This window comes from Artemia sp. Qi Xiang Cuo, chromosome 4 (assembly GCF_049724085.1).
Source record: "Artemia sp. Qi Xiang Cuo chromosome 4, ASM4972408v1, whole genome shotgun sequence".
Lineage (NCBI taxonomy): Eukaryota > Metazoa > Arthropoda > Branchiopoda > Anostraca > Artemiidae > Artemia > Artemia sp. Qi Xiang Cuo.
The window spans coordinates 43,774,254-43,798,446 of NC_142797.1; the positions used below are offsets into that span (position 1 = coordinate 43,774,254).

At 34.7% G+C, this 24,193-nt stretch overlaps 1 protein-coding gene across 1 annotated transcript in view; it reads right to left on the minus strand.

Moving 5' to 3' along the window:
• Nucleotides 1-342: 342 nt before the first annotated feature.
• LOC148953144 (F-box/WD repeat-containing protein 7-like) overlaps nt 343-24,193 on the minus strand; it is a 53,891-nt gene continuing 30,040 nt past the window's right edge. The window contains exons 4-13 of the mRNA XM_089088327.1: nt 22,953-23,130; nt 21,720-21,929; nt 14,268-14,489; nt 11,366-11,527; nt 9,777-9,956; nt 8,108-8,289; nt 6,483-6,708; nt 5,517-5,727; nt 4,820-4,924; nt 343-625 (exon numbers count right to left, since the gene is read on the minus strand). Of these exons, the coding sequence (XP_088944453.1) occupies nt 465-625; nt 4,820-4,924; nt 5,517-5,727; nt 6,483-6,708; nt 8,108-8,289; nt 9,777-9,956; nt 11,366-11,527; nt 14,268-14,489; nt 21,720-21,929; nt 22,953-23,130 (1,837 nt within the window). The 3' untranslated portion in view covers nt 343-464. The remainder of the gene's footprint in view (nt 626-4,819; nt 4,925-5,516; nt 5,728-6,482; nt 6,709-8,107; nt 8,290-9,776; nt 9,957-11,365; nt 11,528-14,267; nt 14,490-21,719; nt 21,930-22,952; nt 23,131-24,193) is intronic.

Sequence of the window (24,193 nt, forward strand, 5' to 3'; positions counted from 1 at the left end):
GGAGAAATTTTAGAAATGGCAACTGCCATGGCGTAGAGCTGAACAAAACGGTCTTAGACAGCAGGAGGCGATTAATTTGGGGATAGCAGCCTTCCTCCACATTTCTGGCTATTTTTGTGCACTTTAAGGTTTAATTTTCAAATAAAGGATAGTTTTAGATGGAATAATGTACTTCAATTTAAACACTTGTTATCTATTGGTCTGGATTTTTTTTTAAAGATGCATTTCAACCATGTTTAAATGTTTCCTTTGTATCTCTCAATTAAATTGAAACGGTTTCCCACAACAAACGTTTTCTTTTTAAAAATAAATCTCTAAAAACAAGGGAAAAATAAACCAGAGTCCTTTTTAGAATTATTTTATTACACAAGACGAATATGATGACAAACCGTTTCAAAATTTCCCTTCTTGCGCCAAACACTAAAATACAAAATAAATATCACGATGAAGCGAAACGTGCACTCTCATTTCTCGGCATCAAAATCAAGTACCATGAGTTTGGTCTCTTCAGTGCCATTTCGGCTACCCACAGCGCAAACAAGTTTTATATCCGACGTTTTGATGCGCCAAACGACACCCCCACTTCCGCCTGATTCCAGTGTGACCAAATTACGAACAAACTCTCCTGAAAAAAAATAATACAATTAAAAAAAAATGTCTTTACCATGAATAATGATATGGAATCGAATGGAAATATAGTTTCGAAAGGGTGAAGGGTTATTTACATTGACATACTTTTTTTTTTTTTTTTTTTTTAACCCAAAATTCATCCATTATACAATTTGAACACCCCCTGATCGACCATCTAAATACTCATATCCTAAGAATACTTATGTAACAGGCTAAGGATGCTTAAGTAGGCTGCACTAAATTCTGTTTTTTAGAGTCTTGCGTTCAAATTATATATATATATATATATATATATATATATATATATATATATATATATATATATATATATATATATATATATATATATATATATATATATATATATATATATATATAAAATGTTTTCTTGTAAACACTTCACATCGAACTCTAATATCTTTCAAGTAGCCTAAGCCATTTTGTGTTTACATGTCATTATTTGGCGCGAATTTTTTTTTTTAAACTGATTCATGCTATTTTTGGGATTCTGAATCAAGATATAAAACCAGTTCTTCTGCCTCAGCTATACTTTTTAAAATACAGCACTTACATCAAAAATTACCTTTTACTCTTAAATCGTTTTATTTCATTCCCGATGGGTCTTGGACCTCTCTGTCCCCCCTAAAATTTATTTTATTTATGTTAGCTAGGCACAGCCCATCCAATTTTTTATTTCTCACCATTGCAGGCTGAATCCCCAAATTCTGTCTCTGTTTTGCATTTCTCTTTTCATCTCTACTTTTCTCAAATTTTCCAATCGCGCACATTAAATCATCATTAAATCTGAATTGGACTCCCTGTCCATCATCTTTGACTGCCTTTCTTTATTGCAGCTCCGTTTAATATTTCTTTTCTTTTGTAGTAGCATTAAATAAATCGTCATGAAATCTGAATTGGACTTTTCATTAAAAGTGTTCTCAAGTTTTCTATTTTCTGAAAATTTTCCCGAAAAATCACTTTCGCGCGTCTTATTTTCAATATAATGTGGCTCAGTCACTTCTGCATCCTATTTTTGTGGATTATCAACATTTCGAACTAGTGTATCAAGCATTTAGTTTTTTTCGACAGGGTGGCGCAGCCTCCCAATTTGTTTTCTGTGCCAGTCCACCTCCTCGCCTTGTTAACGAAGTTGCATATTTTTCCGTTTTAGCATTTAATGTCTGGTAATTTTCTTTTTCTCGCTATTGATTCTTAGACAAATCGTTATGGCTCTCCGATAGCCTAGACGTTAGTTGGGATAAAATCTCACTTTCTGGAATGCCTCAGCGGACTTTCATTAGGCCTATCATGGTTCTTTTAAACTCTTGGTGATCACTCTCTTTCTTCTCTCTAGCTATTTTGTCATTCTCCTTTTTTCGTTTTCTGGCTTTTCTATATGCCTCCTCCTTTTTTCCCTGGCTATTCTATCAGCCTCCTCTGTCTTTTCTCTAGCTATTCTATCAGCCTCCTCTTTCCTTTCTCTAGCTATTCTATCAACCTCCCCTTTATTTTCTCTGGTTATTCTATCAGCCTCTTCTTTTTGCTCTCTTTGTTTTCTATCTTCCTCCCCTTTTCGTTCTCTGGCTATTCTCTCTTCTTTTCTTTCTTTCATGTAATTTAATAAATATTGTGTCATATCTACAAGACTGCTTTTTCGCGAGCCCCTGCTGGAAATTGAGCTTCTACTACTCCTGCTACTCGGCCTACTCTCATTCTCTCTGTCTTTATGTGTTCTTAATTCGTTTGATGAGTCTGTTCGTTCTATATCTGTATTATCTCTAACCCGCAACTCCCCTTCATTTTGCACAGCATCTGAGGGGTGAGTTCGTCTTGTTTTTTCATATTTTATATCTTCCTTGTTTATTTCGTACCCCCTCATTTTACCGCGTATACTCCTTCTCGATTAAGTTGCCTCTTAATTAATTAGTCAATCGTGGTAAGCTCAAAAACTGCCACACGCAAAAATTATGGTACGCAATTACTGTTGTCAATTATCAGCTCCGTGTAACAATATTCAACAAATTTTCAAATAACCGGAATATCTATAGACTTCATTAGCGAATAACGACTTCTTTCACATCAAGCAGTTTTACGCAAGTAAAATATATCTCCGAAAAGCGAATTAAAAGGAGTTTGACAAGAAAGTAAACTGAAAAACCGCGCGAATAATTCCACTAGTGAATTGGCTGGACTAAAACTCAAACAGGGGAACTACCCTGTAAAACAAATCACATATTCTCCCTGGATACTCGTTCTACAAATGTAATCTCCTCTTAGGCCGATTACTCAATAAAACAGGTGCCTCTCACGTGTCCTTATCCAATGTGCGCACAAAACTGACAAATTCTCTTAATTTGTCGTCTTCAATAATCTTATAACCTTCGTCACTGAAGATTATATTTAAGTCCACCAATTCACTCAAATAATAACCCGGCTTTCACCTTTTTCTTATCCGTTCCTAAACCCTGTACTACTTTCTAATACGGATAGATTCCCCCACTGTAAATTAAAAACTCGATTAATTACACGTTATTTCTTTTTATTATTGTCTAACTATCCCGCGAAAAACGGTCGTTTTTTGTAGTCTTCTCTAATTTTCTCTAATTTCGGTTTAGGCTCAGCCCAAACCTTAATGAAAGAAGGTGATGAAAGGGAGTTATACCCTTTCTCCTGCACTGCATCTCAATTAGCCTGTTATTTTTGCATACTAATTAGCTGGTCAATATTTTGATTCATATTTTTTTTATTATTGTCTAACTTGGCAGAGCCCACTAATATCTTCGTAATTCTGTTTTTTTTTTTTTCTTCGCGATTTTTTTTATATATAATCACAATAGGATACTCTGTAGGCTGTATCAGGTTTACCGATAGGACCTTTCTTGCTGCCACCAGTATTATACTGGTAGCCACGGCTGCCACCAGTATTCGAGTGGTAAGGTACGGGTGTCACCACTTATTAGTACCAAAATGGTGCTACACCACTTACTGGAGGGGAAAGCCCCGCTGGCACCAAATATTATAATGGGATACCCGCGCTTACCACCACGGTTCTGTAAATATAGGGTATGTTAATAACCAATTTACAATATACCCTGCCCCAGGGTATGATAACGTGATCGACCGGCCAAATTGCCAAACTCTAAGGCCAAGGGTGCACCCGACCCGGGTCACCACTAAAATCTCTAACTATCTCCTTTGAAGGTAAACGGACCCCCCCGTCGATATAATAATTGAAGGTATCTCACAACTCGTTTTCTACCCTGTCTGGGTTCCTGGAAAAATAGTCTACACAGTTGTAGGAAATAGCTTACTTGTAATCTTCCAAAAGGTCACTTGACAAAACACAGATATATCAACTCTGAAAAGAACAGACTCCCCCAAAAGGGGTCTCAATGTAGACTCTCAATGACTAACTAAATAATATATGGTACTTCAAGAACCTTGGCACTTGGGGTGTGGCTCAGTGTGACGCGGGCCAATCAAATGTATCAGGTCCCTCAACTGAATTCGACCTACACATATTTTCAGAATCAATGACTTGAATTTTTAGCAAGCCCATGCGATGACTCATGCTGGATTATAATGCAAGCAATTTACGCTCTCTTGTAAACTTATCGTTTTGGTGACGAGAATTAACATACAACTTAACTTTATTTTTTAGGCAAAAATGTATACAGAAAGGGAAACCGGCCTTCTACCTGAAAAGAAAGGAAACAGGGGTGGAGTCCCAACAGTCCCCAAACAGGTTTATTGTTTATTTGTTGTGTCATCTGCTTATAAATTCATTTACCACAGAAGGGAAAACTTCCACGTAAAAGGAGACTACTAAAATATGAATAAGACAAAAAGCTTCTTCGGTTAAAAGTTTAAAATATTACAGGCTGAATATAAAAGAGTAGTACATTTTCAGATTTTTTTCTGACATGTATAAGCTTTTTCATGAGCCAGCAAGTCAATTTAGATAAACATTAAAGATGTACACAACCAAAACTCTTATTTTTATGACTTGAATATGTTTCTTAAAAATTTCTTTGATCAGAAACTGAAAAGTCTTTGGGACACAATAATTGTCGTACAATTTTTTCCTTTTCGAATTGCCCAATGAAAACAATCTTGTACTGAATACTGAATTCTCCAGCGACAAGTCGGTAAAACTGCTTAATTTTCATTGACAAGTAAAATGGGTTACCTGTTTTGAGATCCCATAGCTTAACTGTTCCATCATCGGACGAAGTAACGACAAATTTCCTATTAAATTGAAGACAAGTGACGGCTGACTGATGTTTGTTTGGACCTAAAATGAAAAATATTTTTACTTTTTCTTTTACTCTTTTTCATATTTTGCATCCGTCACTTTTTAATGCACCTTCCGAAAATATTCCAACATGAAAACAATTACCAACGATATACCATCTTCCCCAAACCCAAACCCCTTAAGTTTGGGAGTTTTTCTCAAATTAAGTTGTTGCACTCCTGAGAGTCCTCGAATATGGTTACCATATTTATTAACTGGTCACTCAATATGATGAAGGGAGCGATAAATTTATCTTGTAAAAAAAAGAAAGAAATCAGATATGAAAATAAGATATATATATACCATTTAACCTTCCATTCAAAGTTCTATTCTTGTAATTATTTATCATGAAAGGAGAGAGGGAGAGAGAGAGAGAGAGAGAGAGAGAGAGAGAGAGAGAGAGAGAGAGAGAGAGAGAGAGAGAGAGAGAGAGAGAGAGAGAGAGAGAGAGAAGAAAGGAGAGGCGGATGAAGAGAGGCGGAGGGGGAGTAAGAGAAAGGGAGGGAGAGAAAGGGAAGGAGAGAAACAAGAGGCGGCGAGAGAGCAAAAAGAGCAACCAAAACTAAGAAGAAAATAATGAAATAACTCTAACCAGAAAGTGTCTGCAGACATTTTCCCGTACTAATATCCCATATTTTGACAGTTGAATCCGCATTACCAGACACAAGAATATTCTGACGCAGCTCCATACCAGATGTCAAACTTTGGTGGCCCATGAGAGTATGTTTGGCTTGTCCAGTCTCCGCATCCCAAACTCTTATTGAGGTATCTAAACTTCCACTGACAATATGCATTCCATCAAACTAAAATAATAATAAACAACTTCAAAATTATCTGAGGCCATTGTTTGCGGTTTTTTAACACAATCTATGAAACACTTTGAAATCCTAAATATTTCTTGAAAGTCTAAATATTTTGAAGTAGAAACTGTACAATGTAAATTTTTAGCTGAGATAACTGAAACAACCGTTGCTCTAAGTCAGCGACGGGTTTTAAACGAAAAACACAATAAATTAGAATGAGGCAGGAGACTTGTCAACATGATTAATTATCTTGACCATTTACTGTCAGCCTATTCTCATTTTCCACGATCATTCGTTCTGTATGATGAGGTCTGGAAAAAAAATATATAGGAGACGCATCATGACAGTTACCGTTACATGTTTGGAGACAGTCATACCAATATGTACAATTTTCTATCTACAAGTTTTTGAGTCATAAATTTTAAGGCGAAATTCATTAGAAAATATAGTTCCCGTTAATTCCAGATATTACTAATCCTACAAATCCTCATATAACTTATACATACATAAAAATTCTTATACATACATAAAGAAAGCACACGAAAAACCTGCTTTTCGTTTGGCCCTAGATGGTTAGCCCAAAAGGACGATCTTTGGCAATCTGTCATAATTCATCCACAGAACGTGTCCGAGCCATCATAACCTTTTATTATAGCGCTAGAAAGCGGGATAGAATCCCATTTTTCGTTGAGCTTACTGTTTGAAATACACCTAAGTTTCAAATACACTTAAGTATATGTCAACAAAAGTAATACCTGTAATGAGTAGACCCGATTCGTGTGCCCTGAAAGCGTGTGGAGGCACTCTTCTCTCTCAGGGTCCCAAACTTTGACAGTGAAATCATATGCCCCTGATACGACTAATCGACCGTCATATTGCACACATCTAACGGCAGCAACATGCCCAACTAACACATGAAGGCACTCACCCGTTGTCACGTCCCAAACCCGAAGCATTGCATCACGTGATCCACTCACAACCCTATAAAAGTAATAGATATTATAGTTGTTGTCAAAAACAGGCATGTACATATAAAAGAGCCATATTAGATCCAAAACAGATTAAAACTGACAACTAATCTAAACTGAATATAAGAATTCGATGTGTTTCAATCCAAAAGATTTAATGAAAACGATTATATTTTAGAAAATTGGTTTTGGAGCGGTTTTAATATGTTGGTTTTTACTAAAGATATTCAGGGGGACAATACGACAATACGACAATATATATATATATATATATATATATATATATATATATATATATATATATATATATATATATATATATATATATATATATATATATATATATATATATATATATATATATATATATATATATATATATATATATATATATATATATATATATATGAAGTTTACTTACAATAATACATAGCAAGCTAAAATTTGAAAAAGCAAAAAAAGTGGCTTTAAAATCACAAAAAGATTATATCAAATGTTTTTAGTTTTGAGTTCATTTCGTGGAAGAAAAAAGAAAAGAAGATATGTATATATATATATATATATATATATATATATATATATATATATATATATATATATATATATATATATATATATATATATATATAAATAAAAACAAAACAAAATAAAATAAACATGATTTTGACAATACTTGAATGATCCAAGCAGTTTAAATAAGAGTGAAAATAGAAATAAGATTATAAAGACTCATGTTTTGTTTAGTTTTCAATGAAGTTAACAAGCACTAACATTTATCTTTTTTCAGTGTATTCTTTATCTTGCCATTACTGTTTCACTTTTTTTTATAATATAAATAATTTATTTGTGGCCCTCCATACACACAAAGACATACACAGTGGAGAAGAGGAAAAAAAATGAAACAAAGAGAAAGACACGGCAAAAAGGAAAAATAAAGTTGCATTTTAAACAGCATAAGCATTTATATCATCGACTCAACCAATTCATCAAAAATTAATCACATAAAAGAGGACAAACAAAGGTTTATTTACAATTTTATAACATAAATCAGCAAACCCACGAGACAGGTCATCCATTTTTTTTGGCAAATGTCTAAAACACTACATAGTTGGGAATAGTCTATTAGTCTGTACTGCATCTTGTTTTCGATATTATTTTAGAGAAGCCATTAACGAGAATATTCTTAAAGATTACTATTTTAAATGAAAAATAAGTTTTACTATACTGTACTGTCATTTACAAAACAAAGCAAGGCTAGCCACAAAGGCTAATATTATACCTCTGATAAATGTTTTATAGCATGTGGTTTCTAAAACAGCTTTTGCACCTGAATTCTAATTGTTCTGCTGGCTAATAGTTTATTAGTAAAGCAATGACTTAGCAGCACTAATTCAATAGAAAAGCTTCCTTACTTGTTACCGTGCATGTGGAGACACCTGACAGTAGAAGTATGACCATACAAAGTGTGTATACAGTGTCCTGTGTTAATATTCCACACTTTGAGAGTTCTATCCGTGCTTCCACTGACAACAACTGTATCAGACATTTGCGAGGACCAAACACCTCCTGTGTGACCAGTCAAGGTTTTCAGGCACTAAAAGATTATAAGACATGAATATTCTATAACGGCATAGTTGATCTGTAAAAGCAAGGGCCAACTTTTTTAAGTGACAACAAAGAAGGAAAAAAGAACAAATTGCATGAAAGAAAAGCACAAAGAGAAAGAAGAAAGAGAAAGGAAAGGAAAAAAAATGACATTCCTGATCATTCAATGAAGCACCCAGTAAGACTAACGAACATGGTTAACAATTGACAATTGAAATAATATAGGTACCGTAGTAAATGACATGAACAAAACATTATTCTTAATCCAAAGGGCAAAGTTCTTTTAAGATGTTCCTATATACAATCTTAAATTTACCTTACTTTTGTAGTATCTTATACATTGTAAAACATTAGTTTTGTCAAACCGGCTATGATACAAAAATGTAGCCAATCGAAAGATAATTCAATACCGGTTTAGAACTGTAAGGCCTTTCTGTTCATGCGCCAAGGGGTGTTCAGTTACAGTTGGACATTTATCAGAGAATAGTTTACCTTAGAGCATATTTATGTAAAATAATCTGGTACTCATTGCAAAGAGCTATTTTTCAAACGGTTGTTTCATTTTATGAATTCCAACGGTATATTGTCTAAGGTCAACAGTAGGGACTAGCTGGGCAATACATGGCTCAAATCGAACGTCAATTTCTGTTACATAGGATTTGTCATAAAAGGCTGTCGCTAAAGCAGTTTCAAGTATTTACTGTTAAAAAAAGCTCTCGCTTAAAAAATTTCTATTTTCCTGAGCAAGAGGGCTGGTTTTATTCTTACCTTTCGACAAAATCTTCGAGTTGCACAAGCTTATTATAAGTTCTTCAATCACGCAAAATATTTATTACTTTCTGATACTGCCGCGGTCAGCTCCGGTCAGCTACACAAGGTTTGGCAACACTATCGAAAGAAATTGAGCATTCTAAATACTTCAGAGATACCACTGATGCCCTTGCCAGAACAAGGTACCAGTCTTCCAAGGATTATCATCCCCTTACTGATGGTAAACACGAGAACCCTGGCTGTTACTTACCTTATAAAGCAACAACATCGCCAAAAAAATATTTTATTCTATGGTTTCTAGTCTTACATACAACTAGCACTTATATGATAGGCAAAACTAGAGGCATGTCGTCAAGTGCTCGATGGCGTTACGAATCTTGCGAGTAAAAACAAACACGAACGAAGAAAAAAAAATGAGAATTCTCACAAGAGTGTGCAAGCATACCACACACTTATTTTCTATCCCCTCCCACCCTTGAAAATCACCGCATTTCCACATTCCTCATTTCCGCATATATTTTATGTTTTCCTAAGTTTCACGACTCGAGTTTTAAAAACGAGGATCACGACATCATCATAAAAAAACAAGGAAAAGGGTGACAAGTACGACAAGATGAGCACCACTACAAAAACTTTTTAGGAAAAAAAGAAGAAAGGCAAGTAAAGTAGCAGAGTTGATTCACGGCTAAATTAAATTTCCCTTACCTTTCCATCAATGGCACTCCAAATTTTCAGCGTGTTGTCATCTGAGCCCGAAACAATCCGTGACCCGTTAAACTGTAAGCAGGTAATTACATGATCATCATGGCCTTTGAGGACGCGTGGATTAGGCAGTGGCCGAGAACGCCAATTCAGTTCAATGTTTTGTTGATACAGATATGCAAGCTATAAAAAAACCAAAAACATTAAAAAATTGTTCAACATACTGCCCTATCTGGGCGAATAGGTAATGTGTTATACACATTTTCTGGTCTGATCTTAATGCTTAATTGACTGGTGATCTGTATGGTCCTTTGTGCATATTTTTTCAATTTACTGGAGATACAATCTCTAGAATAGTATCTCTAGGGGAATAGTATCTATATGTCATTGCCACGGCAAGACATGAACATATATCCTTTACTGTGGAAGAGAGTCCCATTGTCATTCTATTGTGGTAATTAGAAATGTAGTACCATACAACAAGTTGTTAGCACCTTCCTTCTTCTCTCCAACCACTTCCCATGGTATCAATTTTATATGTTATGGATCTTTACCGTAACGTCTCTTACTAGGTTGCTAGCTACCGCTGCAACCCAGATAAAAAATCACGAGAGAAAGGCTATAATCATAATTGTTTTTAACTTCTTAGATGGTTTTTTGGCATCATCAAAAAATGACATTAGACCTTTTTTCAGCTATCTATTACAATTCATATTTCATCACACGGATAGGGCTATTTGGCCTGTCTAATTACTGAAAGTATCTAAAACCGAGATTGCAAATTAACGGGTTACTTGGAATTCTGACTTAAATCAAACAAGACTATGTTAAGTTTAAAACACATTTTTAGACGAGTTTTATCCACACACAATTAAATGAGTTTTTATAAGCACATTTTTAAGTGTGTTTAAAGAGTATGTTACGTTACAACACATCTGAGTTAAAGACTGAAGAAATGAAAAGAAGAATATATTTGAGACACACCAAATACACAAAGCTGTACTTCAAACATGACACAAATCAGTGTCTTTGCAATTGCTAGGTTTTGATTTCAATCTTTGTATGGGGCGTCACCAAGTCATTTTTCTAATCTGTTTATTTATATTTTCTAATTTTATATTTATAATACGAATTGTGGAAATGCTTGAATTTCACAGTTTCAGAATACAGTCAATGTAAAACACACGGTTACAAAGGTATGAAATAAACTTTCAATGGTATTAAAGAAAATTCCAATTTAAAAATTTTCAGATATATATTAATGAAATAATACATAAGTAATACTATTCAGTTCCATTTTTTTTCAGTGTTTTTTTTTTAATTCTTTTTTATTAAGCACTAAGGCTTTGTTTATTATGCATTCTATTGTGTTTGCTTTTGTTTATTAAAACTATTATCTTTTTTTTCAATCATTGTTAGCTAGTTTACATACATTTATTTTGCAGCGGTGATATATAATAAACACCAAATTATGCCAATAAGGCAAGATCATTGAGTCAGTTTTATATTTGTTGTATTGATTTTCAAGAACAAATTGACTGTATATTCTTAGATATTCTAATGAATTTCTATTCTAGGAATTTACAACTAACCTTCCATGGCGATGGACTGGGAGGTCTTGGCGATCCGGAATCATGAAGAGGGCGAGTTGTCGTGAGAGTTGATCCAGTGCGTAGCTTCCTCCGCCTAGATTGCATTTCATGCAAATCTTCTATACCAACTTCCTTACATTTTTCCCGCCATAATAGATTATCCTACGAGTAAGGAAAAAAAGTAATTAAAATGAGAGTAAAAATAAAAATCTTAGTTTTTGAATTATCATTTCTGAAAGTTATTTGAATAATTTAAACTTTAAGATACTTGTCAGCTCAAAATCCCAGCTATACTGATAAGGCAGCTCAAAACAGATTACATAGCTTAAAAAGAACATCTAACCCCTTTCCCCTTTGATAAAGGGGTATATCATTTTTTTTACCAGGATCTTCAGGAATATATTGATATAAAGGATGCATTCCAAAGCCAATTTTAGTTAACAATATTGAGTATTAAATTACTAAATTAACAAGAAGTCGGAAATGGGGACTATTGAAACTAGTGAAAAAAGAGGAAGAAAAACATATTCCATTTAAAAGCCTGTTTTAATACCCATAAAAAGGTCAATAAACAAGAGTAAAAAAAGATAAAAAAGGAGCTTACCTTATTGTTAAATAATATTGTTTGCAATTCGTTCTTTTTTTGTTAATTTATACTGTAATTTCCCAAAGATAATCTGAAAGATCAAACAAAACGTTCACTAGCAGCACTTACAATATTCCTGAAAAGATGTAAAATTCGGAAATTCCTAAAAAACAAGTCGAGTACAAAGAAAGAATTTCGGGTAATATCATTAAAAGTGACAATTTTGGCAAAAAAAAACCTTCCAATGTAAATGTCAAGGCTAGGTTTAAGCCCTTGAAACTCCTCCGAAGGAAAGTCTTGCTGCGGATAGTAAATAGCGAATCAAACTCTTACTAACAATATTCATTCTTCCATTCATAACTTATGATTATAGTATTTTGGTTTTAGTTTATAACCAGGCCAACAATCGTTTTGGTGACAGGTTTTTTGAGGGTGATTTCGTGTGAACTTCATGCCCCAAGTTCATATTTGTCACTAAGTTTTGTCTAAAGGCTCGAATTTTTAAAATGTAAGATTTTAATGAACTATATTACTTTAAATGAAACCATGGATGAAATTAGAAAATTAAACATGGGATTTTTATTACATTTTACAACAAACATCTGCTATATACAAAGAAACAGAGAAGTCATAAATTACATCAACGACACAATGAACACATCCGGGAACTTGTCTTGCTTGGCATTGTTGAATGTATTTTGGAACAATTCCGTTTTGAATTCCAGTAATAATCTGAAATCATGTAGGCATCCCATCATTCTTAATAGGAGTCCTCCATGCTTTTAATATCCTGGTGAAATCTTTCATCTTCTTCACCAGTGTCTTCAAAACTATCAGGAAAACAGTCTAAAAGGCTGTATAAATAGTTGACCTTAATACTCAAATTACACCCAAGGAATCATAACTATCAAGCTTCTCGTTCACTAGTCCAACGTAGTTTTCAATTTTGCATTTACCCAGAAAATAATGGAAAACTAAAACAAATGAATTTCAAGCTTTTCCCTCAACCTCCTTCATCGAATTTACAAAATCAAAGGAACAGACGTACAGTATCTTTAGTTGGAAAGAATTTAGATTCAGTATGATATCGAAATACAACAAAATAATTATTTATTTCATAAGTGCTATTACTTCAATTCAATTGCTGCAAAAAAAGACTGATACATAAAATTGGATGATAAGTGAATTTGTCGAAAAACACGGAACAAATAGAAGAAAAAATTATTTCACATTTAGATTCAGCAATACGAACACGGTAAAAATCAGTTCTAAAATCCCAGACAAAAAAAGATTGCACCCATTGTCCTACACTGTACCCCACAGACAAAGTTAACAGAAGTCCATGTTTGAATTAAAACTGAGCTAAGAGCATTATTATTAATATTAATAAGACTAAGTCAGTTAGACTAGGAATAAATGAAGTGATGTCAGGTAACGGGAATATCGATCAAGAAGATAGCATCACTTACCTGGGAAGCATTACTAGTAAATATGTTGGAGACGTTGAAAAGCATAGGAAGATAAGTCTACGAACCAAGACTAGAATATTGGAACCCACGTTAATGACAGAGATCTAGTCTGGTTCCGAAACGTGGGCACTTCGAAAGACAGAGGAAAATCTGTTAAATTTTTTCCAGAGGAATCGTCTTAGGTACATGTCTGACTGACCGTATGTCAAACAACAAACTGTGTGGAGAATGTGGCTCGATCTCACATTCTTGGGCTATAATGAAAGAAAGCTTGAGATGGCTAGGACACGTTCTACAGATGAAGGATGAAGAATTCTGCTTTTTGGTCGTCGATTTGGAGCCAAACGAAAAGCAATTGTCCCCGAATGGGATGGGAAAAGGTCGTAAGGGAGGATTTGAAAGAAATCAGAACTTTACGTGAGGCGGTGAATAGTGAGTTTTTAAATAGATTGGATGGAGGGGGAGTACGCTCAACTGAGTTGGCCTAAGGTGGGTTGGGGCTGCAGTGAGTTGTTAGTAGCCATAGTAGTAGCAAGGAAGCCCCAACTACCAAAACAAAGACCTTGTGTAAAAACCAAAATGGAGAAAAAAAAGACACACAGTCACTGTTCCTGCAAAATGCACGGTTCCTTTTTTTTGTCCCAAATTACGGCAAAATTGAGCAATGAATGATAAAGTTAGTTCGGTAAGTGTCAAAGGCCTAAGCAAAGACTTAAAATGAACCAACAGCCTGTCAAGATAAGAAGTTCATAGAATAAGAAGCCTGTGGAAAAGACCATTTGGCCTAACTGGAGTATATAAAAAACAAAGACAAAAATACACTAAACGGAAAGTATTGTTTATATACCTCTGCCAAGATTCTCCAATAACGACATGTTTGTGCTGCTCGGCTAAGATCTCTGGGTTCAAGAAAGCTGAGGACATACAAGGCCAATTCCTTTGGCAACAGCGAAATGAAGTCCCTCTGAAATTGGGGTTCTATCACAGACATTAAATGACGGACCTGGGTCGCCTCACAGCCATCGATCAGTCGATCAAGGGCCATTAGCCTTTCAGCATTGGTCCATCTCTGAAAAAAAAGAAAAAAGTTTAAGGTGGATTTTTAAGAGGACAGTACAGTATATAAAAAAGGAATAATTTTTAACAATAACAAGTCTTTGCTATGTTGAGAAAAAAAAAGGAAGGCTACTTATAACTAAGAGAAGACGAAACACTTCCAGATATTTCAGAACAGAAACGATTAAGATACCGCAAACAGTATTTCCCGTTCCGCTGTGACTAATCATTAAAAAGGAATAGCAAGCGCTAGTTCTTTGCCAGATTATATATATAAAAAACAAGTTTTTTTAACTGAAAGTCAGGAGCGATGTTAAAACTTAAAACGAACAGAAATTATTCCGTATATAAAAGGGGCTGTCCTCTTTTTATTGTTTAAAAAATAGAGTTGTGGGAAAGTCAAACTTTAGCGTAAAGAGCGAGGCGTTGAGGAAGGGACAGTCCTTTTCATACACGGAGTAATGTCTGTTCGTTTTAAGTTTTAACGTCGCTCCTTACTTTCAGTTAAAAAAACTTGTTTTTTTATTTAATTTTTGAACGTTTTTGAATTAATGCAAGTTTTGATTTTGGCTTACCGTACATGAATAATCAACACCAAATTTGCATATTAATTTTATTTACGAACTTTTTTATTAGTAATAAATACACGTAACTTATGAATTAAATTACATAACGAATTTCTATATTCATATATGTTTAACACGTATATTAGGGGGTTCGCCCCATAGTCAATACCTCGCTCTTTACGCTAAAGTTCGAATTTTGTTTCAATTCCTTAAAAATGACCCCTTAATCACAAAGGCCGTTAATTAGAATAAATAGCTCTTATGAAATTACTAAACAATCTTTGGCTTAAAAAGCGAGGTATTGACTAGGGGGTTAACCCAATCATATACGTAATAGTTTTTGTTCGTTTTAAGTTTTAATGTTGCTCCTTAATTTCAGTTAAAAAAATTGTAAAAAAAAAAAAAAATTAAATTCCTGATCTCTTTTTAAATAATGCTGGGAAATCCGGCGCCCCCCTTCATAGCAATGCCCATTCCCACATGGAAACTTCCTCCATGTAAATATACACCCACATAACCCCCGACCCATCCCCCCCACTACCAGAACCCCCCCCCTGAAGACTGTATACTTCCCAATAACCAATACTATATGTTAACATTGGGTAAAGTTCATAACTTTCAGCCCTCCCCCCGGGACTCTGGGGGATTAAGTAATCCTAAAAGACATAGTTATCATATTTTCGACCATGCTAAACAAAATGGCTATCTCAAAATTTTGATCGGGTGACTTTGGGAAAAACTGAGCGAGGAAGGGGGCCTAGGTGCCATCCATTTTTTTTGGTCACTTAAAAAGGGCACTAGAACTTTTAATTTCCGTTTCAAAGAGCCTTCCCATGATATTGGGTCGATACAATTACCCCTAAAAAAAAAAAAAAAAAAAAAAAAAAAAAAAAAAAAACCGCATCCGTGATCTTTATTCTGGAAAAAAAAAAAAAAAAAAAAAAAAAAAAAAAAAAATCCACATTGTTGCAGATGGGAGCTTGAAATTTGAAAAATAGGGTTATCAGAGATGCTGAATCTGATGATGTGATTTTCATTAAGGTTCTATGTCTTTTAGGGGGCCTTTCCCCCTTTTTCGAAAATCAGCCAAATTTTCTCAGGCGCGTAACTTTTGATGGGAAGGACTAAACTTGAAACTAAAATATTTGATATCAGCATTAAAATCTGATTCTTTTGATATATCCATTGGTATCAAAATCCCATTTTTTAGAGTTTCGGTTACTATTGAGCCCGGTCGCTCCTTACTTACAGTTCGTTACCACGAACTGTTTGATAAATACATTAGATGTCTATTCATTGTTTGTACAGATACACTTTTAAAATAAGCGGGATACGACGTGATTATGACGCTCTCGTCAAACAGTTCGTGATAACAAACTGTAAGTAAAGAACGACTCGTGCTAATAGTAACCAAAACTCTTAAAAAAAGGAGTTTTGATAACAATGTCTATATTAAAGAAACCGTTTTTTTATGGCGATTTTAAATACGAAAACTCATCAAGTTTGAATTACCCGCCAAAAGCTTTGATCAAACAGTTTGTAGTAAAAACATAACAGGAAAAGGGTAACCCTTGTCAATATTAACCGAAACTTTAGAAAAAGAATTTTTGATTATAGTAAAAGCAACAGCAAAATGCATTAATTATGCTGGTCTTGAATATGCAAAATATATTAATTTTCCAGTTGATTCTCAGAAGCCTTTAGTAAATTAAATTTTGCGTAGCTTAAGAAAGAGGGGTTGACCCCCTTCCCCCCCAAAAAGGGCAGTGATATTGATGAAAGTTCAACATGTATGAAAACTCATAATACAGTATCTCCAAAATATAAAATTTCTTACTTTTTCTAAGAATGGCAGTGGTACATTTTTGAAAGAGTGTTCTTACGAATCAAACAGTTCGTGATAACAATCTGTAAGTAAAAAGCCGAAACTGTAAAAAATGGAACTTTGATATCGATAGATACATCAATAGATTTGGCTTATTATGATGATTCCAAATACGCAAGATTAATCAAGTTTCGTGTTACCCATCAAAAGCTACGAGCCTGAGAATATTTGCATGATTTTAGAAAAAAAGAGCAAACATCCCCGAAAAGTCAAGAAATCTTAATGAAAACCACACCATCAGATTCAGTATATCAGAGTGCCCTATTGCAGATTTCAAGCTCTATCTCTTAGTATGTGGATTTTTTTTCCCAGAAGAAAGATCATGGATGTGTGTTTATTTGTTTTTCCCAGGGGTGATCCTGTAGAACCAATGGTCCTAAAATATCGTGAGAGGGCTCGTGCCCTCACGTGCCCAGTTCTAGTGCCCATTTTAAGTGATCAAAAAGATTGGGAGGGCAAATAGCCTTCCTCCCACGACTTTTTCCCCCAAAGTCGTCCGATCAAAATTTTGAGACAGTTGAAAGGTCCAGCTACTATGCCTTTGGGGATAACTTGACCCCTCACAGCCCCTGGGGAAAGGTCTGTAAGTCATAAAATTTGCACATTGTTTACGTATAGGCTAGTATTTGTTATTGGGAAGTATACAAACATTTTTGAAGGAAGTGAGGATTTTCCACTGGGAGGGATTTTCCGCGGGGAGAATTTTCTGCAGGAGGAGGAGGTGTTTCTGGGAGAGGGAAGTTTCCAGAGGAAATCTTAAACCGAGGGAATTATTCAGAATTCCTAAACGAAATTCTTTTTATTTGTCTTACTTTCTCTTTGCCGACTCAATTTTACATGTGGATATTAAGGGGAATTTTCCTTTGGAAATTTTCACCGGGTTGGAATTGTCTAGAGGATCTTTCCGTGGATTTTTACACGATATATACTCAATTGGGGTATTTTCCGTGGGAGCAACTTTCCACTAGTGGGGGGGGGATGAGGGGGTCGTGGGAAAACTTTTACTCTTAGGGGGTATTTCCGGCGCGATTTGAAAAATTATAAAATTTTGATCGGACGACTTTGGGGAAAAAAGGTCGTGGGAGGGAGGCTATTTGCCCTCCCAATCTTTTTGATCACTTAAAATGGGCACTAGAACTGGGCACGTGAGGGCACGAGCCCTCTCACGATATTTTAGGACCATTGGTTCTACAGGATCACCCCTGGGAAAAACAAATAAACACACATCCATGATCTTTCTTCTGGGAAAAAAAATCCACATACTAATAGATAGAGCTTGAAATCTGCAATAGGGTACTCTGATATACTGAATCTGATGGTGTGGTTTTCATTAAGATTTCTTGACTTTTCGGGGATGTTTGCCCTTTTTTTCTAAAATCATGCAAATATTCTCAGGCTCGTAGCTTTTGATGGGTAACACGAAACTTGATTAATCTTTCGTATTTGGAATCATCATAATAAGCCAAATCTATTGATGTATCTATCGATATCAAAGTTCCATTTTTTACAGTTTCGGCTTTTTACTTACAGATTGTTATCACGAACTGTTTGATTCGTAAGAACACTCTTTCAAAAATGTACCACTGCCATTCTTAGAAAAATTAAGAAATTTTATATTTTGGAGATACTGTATTATGAGTTTTCATACATGTTGAACTTTCATCAAGATCACTGCCCTTTTTTGGGGGGGGAAGGGGGTCAACCCCTCTTTCTTAAGCTATGCAAAATTTAATTTACTAAAGGCTTCTGAGAATCAACTGGAAAATTAATATATTTTGCATATTCAAGACCAGCATAATTAATGCATTTTGCTGTTGCTTTTACTATAATCAAAACTTCTTTTTCTAAAGTTTCGGTTAATATTGACAAGGGTTACCCTTTTCCTGTTATGTTTTTACTACAAACTGTTTGATCAAAGCTTTTGGCGGGTAATTCAAACTTGATGAGTTTTCGTATTTAAAATCGCCATAAAAAACAGTTTCTTTGATATAGACATTGTTATCAAAACTCCTTTTTTTAAGAGTTTTGGTTACTATTAGCACGAGTCGTTCTTTACTTACAGTTTGTTATCACGAACTGTTTGACGAGAGCGTCATAATCACGTCGTATCCCGCTTATTTTAAAAGTGTATCTGTACAAACAATGAATAGACATCTAATGTATTTATCAAACAGTTCGTGGTAACGAACTGTAAGTAAGCAGCGACCGAGCTCAATAGTAACCGAAACTCTAAAAAACGGGATTTTGATACTTTAAGATTTCCTCTGGAAACTTCCCTCTCCCAGAAACACCTCCTCCTCCTGCAGAAAGTTCTCTCCGCGGAAAATCCCTCCCAGTGGAAAATCCTCACTTCCTTCAAAAATGTTTGTATACTTCCCAATAACAAATACTATACGTAAACATTGCCCAAATTTTATAACTTACAGACCTTTCCCCATGGGCTCTGGGGGGTCATGTTATCCCCAAAGGCATAGTAGCTGGACCTTTCAACTGTCTCAAAATTTTGATCGGACGACTTTGGGGAAAAAAGGTCATGGGAGGGAGGTTTCCAGAGGAAATCTTAAACCGAGGGAATTATTCAGAATTCCTAAATGAAATTCTTTTTATTTGTCTTACTTTCTCTTTGCCGACTCAATTTTACATGTGGATATTAAGGGGAATTGTCCTTTGGAAATTTTCACCGGGTTGGAATTGTCTAGAGGATCTTTCCGTGGATTTTTACACGATATATACTCAATTGGGGTATTTTCCGTGGGAGCAACTTTCCACTTGTGGGGAGGAGGGATGAGGGGGTCGTGGGAAAACTTTTACTCTTAGGGGGTATTTCCGGCGCGATTTGAAAAATTATAAAAATTAAAGTTTTTTCAGATGAAAGTGTACTAAAAAAATTTCTCAGGCGGAACCGACCGCAAGAAATTTTCAACGAGAATGGAATTTTCCAAGCGGGGGGCGGGAATTGTCTATTGAGGGGGAGCCAGATTCAGTAACTGAATTAAAAAAAGAGTTTTTTTTCGACTGAAAGTAATGAGCAACATTAAAACTTAAACAAACGGTCAAAATTACAACAATAAGAAGCTTTTTCAAATACTAAAAGCTTTAGCGCGAAGAGCCAGGTATTGAGGAGGGGGCTACTCCCCTCATATACGCAATAATTTCTATTCGTTTTAAGTTTTAATGTTGCTCCTTACTTTCAGTTGATAAAAATGGATTTTTAATGTAATTAGTCTCAGGAGCCATACTGGGATGCGGTATAGAATTTTTCCCTATATACACAGGAATCAAAAATGAACCGTTAATGCAGATCTTTTAGCCAATAGAGTATCGACAACATGTATTAGGATGTTGGATAACATATTCTCTTATGGGAAGAGAAACCTAAGCATCAAAAAAGCCTTTTAGGCCCCTGTTTTCAAACTTTCTATGAGAAGGGTTTCAGAAGAATTGAATGAATATTCGATTGAATATTGCATCGAATATCCAAGGTGACTGAACACTCGACTCCCTTTGCTATATAAGGATATATATATATATATATATATATATATATATATATATATATATATATATATATATATATACAGTATATGTGTGTGTGTAAGTATATATGGATGAATCTAGGATGCAGCGTCCACTATGCATGATGACAGTGCGGAAGCTCCCCTCTCATTGTGAAGATAACAGTTTATTTTGGAAAATTATACTTTATTTCAGAAAAGCAAAGACACCAAATGAGCTCTTTTTCACGAAGAATTGTTCTTCAAAAGTTAAACTCTGATTTTAACAGTGGCGAAGCGGAAACAATCTTCCTCATTTTAGGTCAACCTTGAATATCGCATTACAAAGAAACAAAAGTTATATCGAATTTTTTTTTTTAAATGAAAGCGAGGAGCAACATTAAAACTTCCAACGAAATGATTCCGTATATGAGCGATGTTATTCCTCCTTTACACCCCTCTCTTTACTTTAAAGTTTGACTTTTTCTTGGTTGAAAAAGTCAAATTGTTCAAACACAAGGGCTACTAGAATGTAATTTTTTTTTTTTTTTTTTTTTTTTTTTTTTTTTTTTTTTTTACGAACCCTCGGGAATGGAAGAATTTATTAATGTGCACTTGCTTTAAACAATAAAACTTTCACTTCAAATGTTTCAAATGGCAAATGGTAAATAAAGTACGGTACTTTTCAATTAGCTAGTACCCACGCGATATATTGTATAGGGAAGATGCTAAAAGAAACTAGTCAAACGAGTATCTGTCAATAAAGAATTGGATCGCAAACCGTGGTTTGTCATTGCGTTTACAATATTTACAAATGCTATGCTTTACCCCCTACCCCCCTAATGTTCAAATATATAGACCAAATTTGTTTCTAAACCATTACATTTTCATCTTATTTTGTTTTATTTCATTAGCATTAACCAAACTTGAGTTCTCGCGTGGGTACCAGCTAATTGAAAAGTACCTAAAGCACTTACAATTATCAATTAACTACATTTATTGCACTCATAAATGACTTCAGTAAAGCGTTTTAATTTCATAACGGTTAAAGCACGTTCGTGAAAAACATTTGAAGTGATAAAGCGTCCAGTAAAGCGCTATTAAATTTTAGCGTAAACAGAGTAATATCTATTCGATACGAGTTTTAATGCCGCTCTTTACTTTCATTTAGAAAAAACTTGTTTTGACTTAATTCAGCGAGGGATGACGTTAAATCTACAACTTAATTTTCGAGATATTCACAAACAAATTTAATTTTGACTATGAACTTACTAGTAAGCAATAAGAGTGGTACTTACTTGGAAGACGGTGAGCCACCCATCGAGCTCTGGTGGTGGGTGCTTTTTTGTAGGAATCCTGTCATGCAAAGCGTGAGCAGAAGGCGGGGGTTGAATTCTACCTAAATGATCGTGAATCTCCTTTCTAGAGCTCGCTGATTTTTTGGCAGTTGAGCAGAGCTTTTTCTCACATAATGCTGATTGACACCCATATTCTATCCTTCGTTTTGTCTTAAATAGTGAAAACAAAATTAGCATAGGAGAGATGAGGAGAATACTGTTTTTTATTCTAGGTGGAGTACAAATATATACTATTGAACTAAGAGTTAATCACTTGCCTCTCTCTAATACTCCTGCCATTTACCCGTGCCCCAGCCATTTAAACATTTGCCTCTCAATTACTTGGACTATCTGTCTTGGCTTTTCTCTGTCTACAATTACCCAGCCCAGTCTTGATGCAACCGATTGCCCAAAATACTTGATAAATTCAATTCAAAATCAACGGATTTTGACGGATATACATTGGTGACGTTTGACAAAAGATTTGTACTATAAGAAAAAACTAGAAGATTCATACTCTATGTAAAATTGCCTATGAAACATACATAGATCAAGGAGACAGATAGGATTAGCAGAATGACCAGATAAGAATTTAAAAGATATTTGGGTATATCAAACAATTATCCAAACATCAATATTGTAACGGAATACAAATTTCGCAAAGTCCCTTATGGTACGTGACAAAAAATAGCTTACTTCCGAATATAATTTTTCCTTGAATAACTACTTTTGTTGCTTATACAAAACATAGGAAATATGTTTCTAGCAATGGTTCAAGGACTTTTGCTCCCCGATAATCTTTAAATTTCTCTTCACTTTATCATGGTAATTGATAAAGGTGAAATGGTGAAAATGCTTGCACCTCCTTAGGAAAAAACTAAATTTAAAAGATGGTCAATACAACTTATTTGCATATATTCTAATGTCAACAAGATTTAAGAGACAATTATAAAAAGGCTTGAGTAGTGATTCAATTGGGCTATTTTTAATCCTATCCGAGACAAAACAAAGTAGCTTGTTGAAGCCACTCTTTAAAACTGAAGAAGATCACTCCCAATCAGTACGTTATTATATATGAGCAGTTTAAGTGGGTAGGATATGTCCTCAGAATTGTCATACCTTGTATAAAATATTAACGTTTTTTTAAATTCTATTCAGAAAGTTAATTATAGATGCAAATTCATCGTTTCTTACCCCGCGACAACTAAGATCTATGCTGGTACTCCCTTCGAGTGTTGTGCTTGAATCACTTTCCTCTTCACTATTTGATTTCGTTTTTGCTCGTGGAAGCAATCTTCTTTGTCTTGGGACAGGAGTACCGTCTGGAGTGATCTGAGATACTTGAATCCTTGAACTCTGCCTCGACTTTTCCCTAAATAAAGGACAAAATGGCATAAGAAACATGATAGCGAGAAAAATTAGAAATAAAATATCTATAATTTGAAAACCTAATATATCCTATATCCTTGTTGCTAAAAATTGTTTGCGATCAAATTAATATTGCACTCTTTGCAGACTGAATTTCCAATTCCGTAGATTAGGACCTAGCAAGTTAGTCCCACGTGAGTATCTTTCAATCAGAAGTAAGAGTTAAATCAGATCTGGTTATTTAGTAGAATAGCAAATCGGCAGTATTCTAAGGGAAATCAGCCTTCAGTCTTTTAAGGGCAATTTGATTGGCTTGCTCCCTCTGTTCACAACTTTCGGCCGTTCATATCTTCAGTCCTCGCATGGCGTAATTATTACGTGTTTCCAAGTCGAGTTTTCTCCTTTTATTTTAGGGAATTATTTGGCGGTTTCACTGTAGTGTGGGGGTTGAGGCTTCAAAATATGCTATTTCTACGATGAAAAAAAAAGAAAAGATTTTTTAAAGACTCTGAATGCTTAATCTGGTACTTTTGACATATTCTGCCTTGGGACTACAGGTATCCTTGGGGTTCTTGACCTTGAAATTCGAGGTAAAATCGACCGTCTTTTTCTTGCTTAAAAATCCCGAAGATAAGTGAAATTTAAATCGCACGTTAGTATAATTTTACAGTCACGTCATTTATTCATGGGCGAAATCAACGAAAAACTAAGAAATTAGATTTACAGGCATATCACGATCACTCCATTTCTTCGTAAAATGATAGAAAAAATAACCTTGAAGTGACTCAGCTTTAGTAGATGTGATACATCCATTTTGTCTTTAAAACTGGAAAAAAGCAATCCCTCAATGAAAAGCTAAACAAATATGTTTCACAGAACTCAGTGGTAAGTTATCGAAAAGGTTGAACTAGATAAAGTTAACACATATGTCGCTTTTTATTATGAAGATGAGATTATTTTTTTTCTTTTAAATATTTTCAACAGTGTATGTTAAGAGTCCTGAAGTTATCAGAGGATCAAATGTCCTACATGCTCATTTATTCCGTGAAAAGGAGAGCCTCAGGAGT